Source organism: Rhinopithecus roxellana, chromosome 17 (assembly GCF_007565055.1).
Source record: "Rhinopithecus roxellana isolate Shanxi Qingling chromosome 17, ASM756505v1, whole genome shotgun sequence".
Lineage (NCBI taxonomy): Eukaryota > Metazoa > Chordata > Mammalia > Primates > Cercopithecidae > Rhinopithecus > Rhinopithecus roxellana.
Genome location: NC_044565.1, coordinates 11,063,516 through 11,075,967, shown reverse-complemented (window position 1 = coordinate 11,075,967; position 12,452 = coordinate 11,063,516). Strand labels below are relative to the sequence as shown.

The 12,452-nt window shown below is 45.1% G+C and overlaps 1 protein-coding gene across 2 annotated transcripts in view; it reads right to left on the bottom strand.

The window, feature by feature from the left end:
- SEMA4F (ssemaphorin 4F) overlaps positions 1-11,004 on the bottom strand; it is a 28,676-nt gene extending 17,672 nt beyond the window's left edge. Inside the window, exons 1-5 of one of the 2 annotated variants that reach the window (XM_010379266.2) lie at positions 10,717-11,004; positions 8,545-8,696; positions 7,635-7,694; positions 7,307-7,405; positions 2,094-2,187 (exon numbers count right to left, since the gene is read on the bottom strand). In XM_010379266.2, the coding sequence (XP_010377568.1) occupies positions 2,094-2,187; positions 7,307-7,405; positions 7,635-7,694; positions 8,545-8,696; positions 10,717-10,861 (550 nt within the window). In that variant the 5' untranslated portion in view covers positions 10,862-11,004. The remainder of the gene's footprint in view (positions 1-2,093; positions 2,188-7,306; positions 7,406-7,634; positions 7,695-8,544; positions 8,697-10,716) is intronic. The other variant, XM_010379267.2, reaches the window with a different exon arrangement.
- Positions 11,005-12,452: the final 1,448 nt, after the last annotated feature.

The window sequence follows — 12,452 nt, the reverse complement described above, 5'->3', positions numbered from 1 at the left end:
AAAAATTTTAAGAAAAAATATTATCTGCTCTTTAAATGAAGGATTGAGCTTAAAAATTATATACAATCACAAAGGAAAAGATACGTAATTGAAAAGCTAATATCCTACCTCTTAACTGGTCCAAGAACATGAGCAGAGGATTTACCAAAGAATAAATAAAAATAAGTACTAAAACGTGAAAAATGTTCAACTTCACTAATATTCAAAGAAATATAAATAAAAACAAGGTGCCAATTTCAGTCTCAAAATAGCAAAGATTTTTTAAAATGAGAACAATACATTCTGGTGAAATGTATGTGGAAAAAAAAGCCGCTCTCATTCACTGCTGATTTAGGGTGTAAATTGGTATACTCTTTCTAGAAACTCAATTAGCAACAGATAATGAGCCATTAAGTGCTCACACCCTTTGAAACAGTAATCCATTTCTAGGAATCTTAAGAGGCCAACCTAAAATGAGAGCAAAAATGTATGCACAAAGATGTTCATTATAGCAATATGGGTAACAGCAAAATCTTTGAACTAATTAAATTTATATAAATAATATGGAATTGTTTAATTTGTGGTATGTTAGCAGAATGAGTAACATGTCATTAAACATTATCTTTATAATGAATTTTTAAATTACATAGAAATGCCTATGATATAAAGTTACATGAAGAATTCAAAATTACATCCATGTAGCATGACATTTAAAAGTTTTATAATGTGCACATGCTCATAAAATTTCTATTAACCTGCTTGTTTTACACCATCACAAGAAAATGGCTTTTCGCTGAATTTGGAGGGTGTATGTTGGGTGGTCTGACCTAAAATTCAGGCTATGTGGCACAAAAACAATTTGCTGTGTGGCTGCTAACAAATTAGTCATTCTCCAGAAGAGGTTTAGGTTTGTGATAGAACCATTTCACACTTGAGCAATCATAGACAGCTTGTTCAAAAAAAGTACTAGCAGGAATTTATTTAATAGTCATTACTGACTCCCCTCAGCAACAAAAGACTGGCCAGCAAATGTATGTGCATGAATGTACATGGCTGTGCACACACATTAATATCCATCTAGGATATGATATGGTTTGGATGTTTTGTCTCCTCCAAAACTCATGTTGACATGTGACCTCCAGTGTTGGAGGTGGACCTTGTGTGAGGTGTTTGGGTCATGCAAGCAGATGTTTCATGAATGGCTTGGTGCTGTCCTAGCAGTAATGAGTGAGTTCTCACTCTGAGTTCACAAAAGATCTGGCTGTTTAAAAAAGCACCTTCTCCCTCTCTCTTGCCCCCTCTCTCAGTATGTGACACGCTGGCTCCCCTTCACCCTCTGCCATGATTGTATGCTTCTTAAGGCCCTTGTCAGAGGCAGATACTAGCACTATGCTTCATGTCCAGCATCCAGAACCATAAGCCAAATAAACTTCTTTTCTTTATAAATTACCCGGTCTCAGGTATTTCTTTATAGCAACACAAATGAACTAATACAGGATATTAGGAAATATCCTAAAATATTAGCAATAATTTTCTAAATAGAGATATTTTAGAATTGCACTGATATGGTACCACTAGACACATAGGGCTATTTACATAAAATTAAGTACAATTTAAAATTCCTTCCTTCAGTCACGCTAGTCACATTTCAAGGGCTCTATAGCCACAATAGCTAGTGGCTACTGTATTGGACAGTGCAGATCTAGAACATTTCCATCGTTACATAAAGTTCTTTTGGACAGTGCTATTCTAAAAGTTTTTTCATGTTCTTCTTTATACTTTTTCCAAATTTATTACAATATGCATTGTAGTATATTCCACTTATTAACAGGGAAAAAAAAACACTATGAGAAAAGAAAATAAGGTTAAGAGAGGAAACATTACACTAGAGGTGCAGAGGACACATTCTGTAGAGAGAATCCTGGGGATATCATACAAGGTGGGAAAAAGCAGGTGGTCACACAGGCACTCAGGGAAGAACAGGAAAGGCTAAAAAGAGACATGGGAATAATAGACATTCCAAGGTAAGAAAGAACACAGAAATTCTAACAGCAGGGGTGGGGAAGGAGGCAATTAGAGCAAGAAGTTACAGGTTCTTGTCTCTCCCCACTCACCAGCCATTACAGCTGCTGACCGCTGAGCTGGCTCAAAAGGACATTTCCCTCGGCCACTCTCAAGTCTTTCAACCTGCTGGAAACTGGACACGTCCTATAGACCAGAAGGGGGCAATTGGTTTAGGGGTCACAGGGCAGGTTCATGGTGAGAATTACAAAGATGGTCAGATGAAGGAAAAGGTCAATTCCCATTCCTCTCCCCTTCCACTCCCCACCCCCAACTACCATCCCCATATATCCAGTCAGCTATTCCTGATGCCCCCATCTACTCCTGCATTTCTCATATCTGCTATCCTTTGTTCATCAGTTTATTCCTCTTCCCTCAATTCCTCCAGTAGCCAACACCCACATGCCCTGATGAAGAAATTCCTAGGACAGCCCAAGAAGCACTTAAGAGGCTGAAGGTAGGTCTTTCCTCTGAAACACTACTGAACTCTAGGGTTTGTAACTGATTGGAGAATATGCTACCTGACAAGAAGGATCAGGAAGAAAGCAGGCCTCCTGAGGACTGGAAACCTTAGAAAGGACAAAGAAAAGTACAGGCTGATAAAGGACTATCTGAAACACAGAGGCCTAGAGAGACAAGGGCCATCCTCCTTCTATTCCCCACCCCAAGTATGAAAGAGCTGCATCATACGACCAAGGGCAGAGGATGGGGGAACCTGCAAAGTCGGTAAAGAATGACCTGAAGCTCAGGTCAGAATGTGAGAGTTTGGTAGATAAGTACCTTCCTCACCCAGGGACTCCAGAGGGACTGACCTGGGCAAGGAACAAGAGGTGTAAGAACTTCATCAGGGCCAGCCAGAAGTTACCTTAGTCTAGTATTTGGCACTAAGAGAGGCTTCAAGATAACATCTGAAAACAAGGATGATCTCAACCTAGGACTGAGAGGGAAGTTAACAGTGGCTGGTTGGGAGTCAAAGTTATGGCATGGAAATGCCAGGTATTGTATTGTATCTTTAGTTCACAAACTGGGGTAGGCATATGGTGTTACTGGAGCCTAATTACTTCCATGGTAGCTGTTGCAGAAATATCAATATATATCCCCTGAACATAAGTGTACTATTAGCCCACTCCAATTGCTCATCTCTTGCTCTAGATGGCAAACAAGGTTCTATTTTACTGAGAGTCTTGAAGAAGGCCTGTTAAAACTTTGGAAGTCCCCAAAAAGGGAATGCTGGGTCAGAAGAGTCTGCTGGAACGGAGGGCTCCACAGAGGCACAGCACTCCAGCTGTGTGACAGTGGGAGCATCCTCACCTGAGGAGAAAGATGGATTTGGTGAGAGATTAACAAAATGGCTAGGCACTCTAGAGATGTGGTATGTACCTGCTGCTGCTTCCCTTCTTACCTCTCACCTAAACCATGGCAGTAAACTCCTTTCTCCACATCATCTGGCCACCCCCACCAACCAAGTTATTCTAATAGCCACCCAAGATTAATCTTCTGAAGTATTGGTCACTGACTTAATAATAAATTTTTGTGCAAGAGAATGAGAAAATAGCCCAGCATTGCCTGGAGTACAACCTCATTAGCCAAACCTACTTATTTTCAACTACTTCTCAAAATGACCTTTGTTCTATCCAAACCAGATCACCTGTTATTCCTGGAAAATAAATTATGTTTTCTTTTCTTTTCTTTTTTTTTTTTTTTTTTTTGAGACGGAGTCTCGCTCTGTCACCCGGGCTGGAGTGCTGTGGCTGGATCTCAGCTCACTGCAAGCTCCGCCTCCCGGGTTTACGCCATTCTCCTGCCTCAGCCTCCCGAGTAGCTGGGACTACAGGCGCCGCTACCTCGCCCGGCTAGTTTTTTGTATTTTTTAGTAGAGACGGGGTTTCACTGTGTTAGCCAGGATGGTCTCGATCTCCTGACCTCGTGATCCGCCCGCCTCGGCCTCCCAAAGTGCTGGGATTACAGGCTTGAGCCACCGCGCCCGGCCTATAAATTATGTTTTCTATGCCTAAAACTACTGTCTTACATTTCTCCAAGGACAAAAGGGATGAACTTTTTCTCAGTTCTCATTCTCTTTAACCTTTATGTGCCATTGGATACTTTTGATTCACGCCCTTCCTTGAAGTATTCTATTCCTTGACTCTCCTGAAACTCTACCCTTCTGGAATCCCTCCTATCTGTTATTTCTCTATTTCCTTCTTCTTCTTTCTAGCTCCTACATGTGTATCCTAAGAATCTATCCATAGTCGCTTTCACATATGCTTCAAAGATCTCATTCATTCTTTCCAGCCAGATATTCTGTGCAAATCATTCCCCAAACTCTCCAAATCTGGTATCTTCCAAACTCTAGCCCATATTTTTATTTGACTACTGGACTTCCTCACAGAGATTTCCTAGCTGCCCCTTAAAACTCAACATGTCGAAACTAATTCTCTTTTAGTTTTCCCCAATGGCATCATCATGTCATCCAGGTTTCCAACCTTTGAGGAAGTGAGCCTCCTATTAACTAGATAGGTTATGATTATTGCATGGTCTAAATGACACTTAACTCGGGTCTGAAAGAGACATGACCACTCCACTACATTCTCTATCTGAATGTTGAGATTCTTCATTGTATTGTCATTGTGTCAGTCAGCAGCATAGTCTCTCAAAATCAGCTGTGGTAAAGCAAAGTCCCTGAAGCTGAAGGCCGGAGCTAGACAGGAAGGCTCTCTCTGAGCTATGGGTTGGAACTGGTCCTTTGGTCTTGGCCAAGAGGAGTTCAAGGCATAGAAAGGACCTTTCCCAGGCGGCTAAGAAAAAAATGAAAGAAAAGAAAGATGGTTCCTAGTACATGAAACACATCAAATGCCACAAGAAATTGAAGACAGATAAGGTCTTCTGGGCTGCAGGCTAGACTAAGGGACAGGATAGTGGAACAGAGCCAGAGACAAACACAGGTTTAAATTTTGATTCTGCCTCTGCTAGCTATACAATCTTAGACACAATACTTAATTTCTCTGAACTTCAGTTTCCTTACTTGTAAAATGGAAATAATACCTAAATATCATGATGTGGTGATAAGAATTAAATTTAATCCTTAATGTAAAGTACCTAATACCAAGTCTTCATCAAAGCAGACACTCAATTGAATGGTTCTTGTTGTTGTTGTTTGCTGTTGTTGTTGTTAGAAGTCTAACATTTTTCTCTGTTAACTGCCGGAGGTCCCTCAACAAAACAAACTACGATATTTTCCTCCAATGTTCAATGAGCTATCACTGAAGGACAGCATTCCACATTGTGGGAGCCCTTAGATCCAATGCTTGAACTTCCTTTTTGTAAGAACCTTCATTTCTCCACAATCAACTTTGAGCAAGTTGCTGAGTCCGCAACAAAGCTCTCAGATAATCGTTTATATACAGTCTCAAAGTCATCAGTCATCCTGAGAGGTTCAGCCGTGAGGATAAAGGAAGAACTTGGTCAAGCAGACTGGGGCTGCTGGGTAGCAGGATAAGACAGGTTAAGGCAGAAGAGAACTTTCAAAATGTCTACAGAGCAGACAGGATGTATATCAAAGGGTTACCAGAGCTGACCTTTTGGGGCTAGTCTCTATATTCTCCTTCAGACAAGCCTTGACCAAAGGATGGGCCCTCATTTTATAAGCCTGCTAGACAGGAGGGTTCAGGGAAAGAGCTGAATTTGTGGGACTTCAGGACATAGACCCCTGGCTTCACTCTTCATTGCTGATGTTCCTCGAGAAGAGATAGGCATCCAAGTCACACCAATCCTGATAGGTATGTCCAGAAAGAACATTTTCTGTCTATATACCTTATATAACAACCACTAGAGTCCCACCTCAGAGAAACAAGGAAGAATTAAAGGCCCTAGGAGACTAACTTGGAACAATCACACTGTGTATAAGCCATGGCTCTGGCATTCATACCCATGGGATCCCCAAGCCTGGCAGAATGGAAAAGGACAAATATGGCAATGGCAGTACCTCTGCTACCTTATAAACTTAAGGAAAACTGTAGGGAAATCAGACCTCAATGTTACCTGAGGGAATACAGAGATTTTCAACACCACCCTGAACTGGGAACCTTTCCAGAATGAGGGAGCTATCCAGATGCTGGTAGGGAGCCTGTATCACTTGCATTATGAAAAGGACTCAACATAAGTCCAACCCACCCCAAGGCAGCCCAGGGGGACTAACTGGAGCAGTCATGCATATGATTATGATTAGCATCCTAAGCCAGAGATATGAGGGTGGTATGCAACAAAGAGGGGCTTAGAGATACACACTGACTCGATCTAGGTGGCAAGGATTACTGAGGACTGCAGAAGAGTCAAGACAAGATCTACAGTTAAGGATTAGGTCAAAAAAGGGAGCTGTTATACTCCCTCCTATGGCTCTACAGAGCAGAAAGGGAAGCTACTGGATATAAAGGATATGTGAGGCTTCTGACTCACCCCAGGGGCTTGTCACAAATGTGAGTTGCCAAAAGACCAGTGCTGACTACTGTGTAACTGATGGGAAAAGCTGAGAGTTCAGAAACAGTCATCAGTCCCAGAGATTATGACTAGCCTAGATGTGATTAGGGATACACATGTCCCAAGCCTGCCTGTGTTTGAGGGTGGTGATGTCCAGACCTTCAGCAGCAATTAACAAGATCTATAAGAAAACGTGATTGACAGAGTGCCCGCCCTGAAGGCAAGATCCAGAATATGGGGCCAGCAGATATTACATTAGTGGAAGTGACATCAGAAGCCATGAGAGGAGAGTCACAGCCCTTACATAATGAGGTTGGCAGTGGAAGTAAGAGAAGGTGGTAAGATGCTATGAAAGGAAGTCACATGCTATGAAAGGAAGAAACAGGCAATGGGCTGCACTAGTTAAGAAATGAACCCAGGCCGCCTGGACAAAGCATGCACAGGGCAAGGGAAACATGAGTTTCTGGTTTCTGAAGTCTCTCCCTGGATTTGTTGTTTCCCCAGCCCAACCAGCATCCCTAACTTCTTTAACTATCCCACTACATCTCTCTTTACACTTTGTATATCTTACCCTCTCCAGACAACCTCCCTTTCCCTCCCTCAGTGGTTTATACATACCCTCATCCCATGAGGACAGCCCCTACACCCAATGCTTATCATGCACAATGGTTGCCTTGACCATGCCCCCATCATGGTAGCTCATAGAAAACCCTTCCCATCCTCCCACCAGCACCCCAAGTAACTCACACTGGTGCAGGCACCCTCTCCCTCTCCTCCCACCCCTGTCACTCACAATAACCCCGCACTTCGGATCAAAAGCGAAGGTGCCACAAGTGAGGAGGTGAGAGGCATTGGCAATGGCGAGAATCTGGACAAAATTGTGACATTCGTCCTGGGGGTCAGAGATGGTTAGAAAGAATCAGAAGCAGCAGGTACAAGGAAGGGTAAGGTAATGTCAGAACAGTCAGATGCAGCTTTGGGATCAGAGATGATGGGTGATGGCATGGTGTTAAGAGTCTCTGCCTTGGCCCATTGGGATGGAAGCTTTACAGGGGACTGAGAGTCAGGGCTGGGCCAAGGTCTCAACTGACACTCAAGACAAGACTCAGATTTACACCTACCTCTTTCTTGCCTTTCTTCCTACAGTTCTGTCTGTGAGCCTCAGGAACCATCCAGTCAATCTGAGAAAGGAGGAGTGATCATTTCACCCAGATTCCCCTGACATCAAACTCCCACAATGTTAGAGGAGATTAAACCTCCATCAGTTTGGGAACTTCAAAAGTCCCCCTAGAGCACTGTTTTTCAAATGGAGGTCCCCACCCATTAATGAGTAATAAAATCAATTCTGAAATCATGACCAACATCATTTTTAATGAAATAGAATATATCAAAATATAAGAGAGTAGGTATTGTTTCAAGAAAGGTTTCTTTCAGTACATAATTGTGTACTGGGCCACAATACACAGTACACACCAAGTATCCCTTATCTGAAATGCTTGTGATCAGAAGTGTTTTACATTTCACATTTTTTCAGATTCGGGGATATTCGCAGAATACATACTGGTTGAGCATCCCTAATTTGAAAATCCAAAATCCAAAATGCTCCAATGAGCATTTCCTTTGAGTGCCATGTTGGCACACAAAAAGTTTCAGATTTTGGAGTATTTTGAATTTCGGATTTTTAGATTAGGGATGCTCAAACTGTATAGTTCTTAATAATGGTCAAAAAAATTGAAAGCTGTTTCCCTATTGTAATTTTAATGATCCCTCTGCCCATTGTCACCTGAAACCTGGTCACTGTGGTCTCCTCCCCATCATCATGAACCTCCTTCACATCTTCCCCAGTCACCCTGATCCCCCATACACTTAGCTAAGAAAACAAAGTGGATGATGTCTCCCAACTCACCCCCTCCTACTACCCCTGCTGTTACATCTTTAGTTATTGTGAAATCCCCCACACACACACTCATAAAATCATAGATTTAATCACATGCTACGGGGTCAGGGGTCCTTCCCTCCCTTGTCTCTCACCCTGCGGGGTCTCTCCCCTGGGAAGGGCAGAGATAAAGCGAAGATGGTGTCCCGGGCGCCAACGTAAAGTGTGTGGGAAGCAGGATCCACAAGGAGAACAGAGTAATTGTATGTCTGAGGGACAGTGAACCGGGTGAGATAGGAGTCAGCCTCTGGCAGGAAGACAGGAGAAAGTGATGTTAGCCATTGTTTCCTAAGGGTCAAGTCCACAAGAGCAAAACCAAAGGGGCCAATTTTTGTTTTCTTCCAAGTACCATTTATTTAGCAGCTATGGGGGAGAAACAGAGCCTTGACAAGTGAACCAGAGATAGATGAGGCCAGAATATTTAGCACACAATCCAGTGGGTAAGTATGCTTTTTCTATAAAAACAGAGCACTAGCCAGATGCGGTTGCTCACGCCTGTTATCCCAACACTTTGGGAGGCTGAGGTGGGTGGATCACTTGAGGTCAGGCGTTCAAGACCACCCTAGCCAACATGGTGAAATCCCATCTTTACTAAAAATACAAAAAATTAGCTGGGTATGGTGGCAGGCACCTGTAATCCCAGCTACTTGGGAGACTGAGGCAGGAGAATTGCTTGAACACCAGAGGCGGAGGTTGCAGTGAGCCAAGATCACGCCACTGCACTCCAGCCTGGGTGACACAGCAAGACTCCATTTCAAAAAAAAAATCTAAACCTCATATCAGCATTCAAAATTATTATCTATTTAAAGATTGGAATAAGTTGGCATGAATTTACCTTCCTAGCTCAACCTCTGGTTCTAGGGACCCTACCCCTGCACCAATACAGCTCTGCTCTACCTGCTTCCTCTGCTCAGTACCCTCAAGAGGGTAGAATGGACACCAACCCATTCATTCCTAGATGTGCTGATGTGAGTCCCACCCACTCCATCCTCCCACACCCATACTTACCTCTGTGCTGTATCCTGCCCACTCTGTCATGCTCAGTATAAGCCCTGGATCACCTAACTTCTCCTCATATCCTCAACTCCGCTTCACCTTGCTTGCCATCTAGACATCTCTGGATGCCTGCACGTCAACTCAGCCCGGCGATCTCAACTTACTTTGTGGCTACTGCTCTGTGCAAACTGAAACCCCAGGCTCTTGCACAACTTCGCCTTCTGGAATCACAGCATTCCTATATGGCACTCGTCTGAGTTTAAACTCTAAACTACTATTAACCAGTCCAGAGTTGTTGCCAACAGGTGGTACTCTTGGCTTCACTGGTTCTGTCTGCCCAAGGTGCTGATAATACTCAATCCCCACTGAGAAAACAAGATCCATGGCCACGCTCATACCCACCTTAGCAGTCTAAAATGTGAATTGCCCCAATGATCACTTTTAACCTTGTGACGTCTCCTAGCTTCTTCCACATCTTTTCAAAGGATCATATCCCCCTTCTCTATTTTTCCTTCTGAAGACTTGAAAAACCATTTAAGCAGAACTTTACATCAACACATTGAATGGTTTACCAATATTCAATGTAGGGAATGGGCAGAGGCAGCAAGGAACCTTGAGGAAGTTAGGAGAGTTCACGTAGATCCAATAATGGGAGAATGGGAGCTGGTGTCAGAGATGTTAGGGGAGCAGGAGGAGGGTTAGGAAGATTAGGGCTGTGAGAAGGGACAAGAGGCTCGGATGATGTGTAGAACTGATAGGGAAATGAATTGGAGAAGATGAAAATGCTGAGCTGGGGACTGGAATGGAAAGCTGGAGTAGAATGAAAGACTGATGGGTCTGAAAGCAGAGTTGGCGTCAAGCTGGAATGATGGACCCAGGTGTGTGTGCGGGGAAACAGGGGACTAAGGGAGACGGAACTTCGAAATGAACGACCTCTGGCAGCCCCCACCCGAGCTCTGGGCCTCAGTGTCTGTACGGTGAGGACTGGACGCTACCGCGGTTCTGGGAATAGGGCCCGCTGGGGCAGCCTGGGCGTGTCGTGGGAGCCGAGGCGCGAGGCCCGGGCTGGGGATGCGGAGCTGCGGGGCCCGGCGGGGATGCAGAGGGGATGCGGTGAAGTGCGAAGGTCTCGCCCGTGTCCCGGCGGGGCGTGGGCGGCGTGGAACGCCATACACCAGGCTGAGAGGCCCGGGTCCCGCCGCGCGGTCTGGGGAGCAGGTGGGTGTGGGTGTGGGCGCGAAGGGCTGAGGGCGTGGGCGCCCGCGCCTTACCAGAGATGGGAAGCGAGGTTCTGGGCACCGAGCGGGGGACGCGGCCGGATACCGGGCCGCTCAGCACCGCCAGTAGCAGCAGAGGGAAGGGCGACGCTGTAGGCGGCCCGGGACCCGGGCGGGGCCGCGCATCAGAGGCCGGCATCTTTGGCTCCGCCTGGCCGTGGGTGCGGGGCAAGCTACTGCCTCTGCTCAGGGCCGCAGGGATACCGGCCTCGGCCCCACTCGGGTCCCCTAGGCACGGTCCGGCTGGGCCTGGGGCTGAGGGATGAAATACAGCCCGGCTCCGCCCCCTCAAAAAGGGGCCAATGGTCGGGCCGCCTTCTTCCTCCAGTCAATCGGGATTGAGTGGAGGCGGGGCTGAGGGGAGGACAGGCCTAACCCAGGCAGAGGCGGAGCTAGACCCAGGTGAAGGTGGGAGTTCTGCCTCGGCAGTCGGCTGGGGCTGCCACTCAGGGACCTCGAGTAGCGAGTCTGCTCCGGCCACTCCAAAAACTCAAATGCCCATAGCTGTACTAATAAGGAAAACTTACTAATAAGAGGACGTGGATACACGCACCAAGTTTCTCAAAATTAATACTTTGCAAGCATTTAAGGACAGCTGCCTATGTGCTGGGCAGGCACAGAGTAACGCGCGCGCGCGCGCGCACACACACACACACACACACACACACACGATTGTGCAGAAAATACTAAAAATCACGGCCCTTGCCCTAGGGAGTCCACACTGTAGTGGGGCTTCCAAATGTAAACAAATAACTGCAAATAGATAATTGCAATACGAAGCAATGCATGTTTGCTATAATAACGTGCAGAAGGGCCAGGTTAGAAGAGGTGACATTTGAACTGAGTCTTCTAGGGTTGGTAGGACTTTGAGGGCGAGGAACAAAGACTGCCTTTGGGCATATCCACTTGGATATCCTACAAACAAGGCAAGCATAGGTCCTGAGCATAACTCACTATCTCCTCCATCCCAACCCTAGCTCCTTCTTCAGGCACTTAGTCTGCATTTAGCAGGTAATCTTTGCTTTCTCCTTTTTCACCCCCATTGTATTAGTTATCTAGGCTGCAAAACAAATGAACAAATTAACCTCAGAATTTGGTGGCTTAAAACAAACACAAACAAAAGACATGGTCCCTGAATTCGAATTGCTTAGCCTAGAGGGAAAATCAGACATTTAGAATAAACTTTTATTATCTCTCACTGTTTCTCTGCGTCAGAAATTTAGGAGTAGTTTAGCTAGGTGGTCTGACTCCCAGTCTCTCACAGGATTACAGTCCAGATATCAAATGGGCCAGCAGTCCACTGAAGGCTTGCCTGGGGCTGGAGGATCCACTTCCAAGATGGCTGACTTCCATGCCTGCCAAATTGGTAGTGGCTGTTGGCAGTAAGTGAAGGTTGTTCTCCACATGCATTTCTCCATGGGGCTGCTTTAATGTCTTCACAAAATGGGGTGACTTCCTCCGAGCAAGTGATCAAAAAGAACAAGGCAAAAGAGCAAATGATATATTTGTGACCTAGCCTCAGAAGTAACACGCAATCACTCTGCCATATTTTACTTGTCACACAGGCCAGCCCTGATGCACTGTGAAAGGGGACTTCATCAGGTGGTATACAGGGATTTCAGTGGGAACAAGGATTTCAGCCTCCTTTCTTGGAGACTAGCTACCATGCCCATATGTAAGAAGTCACTATGTCCTTATAAATCTGACTAAAAAATAACTTAAATCCATCC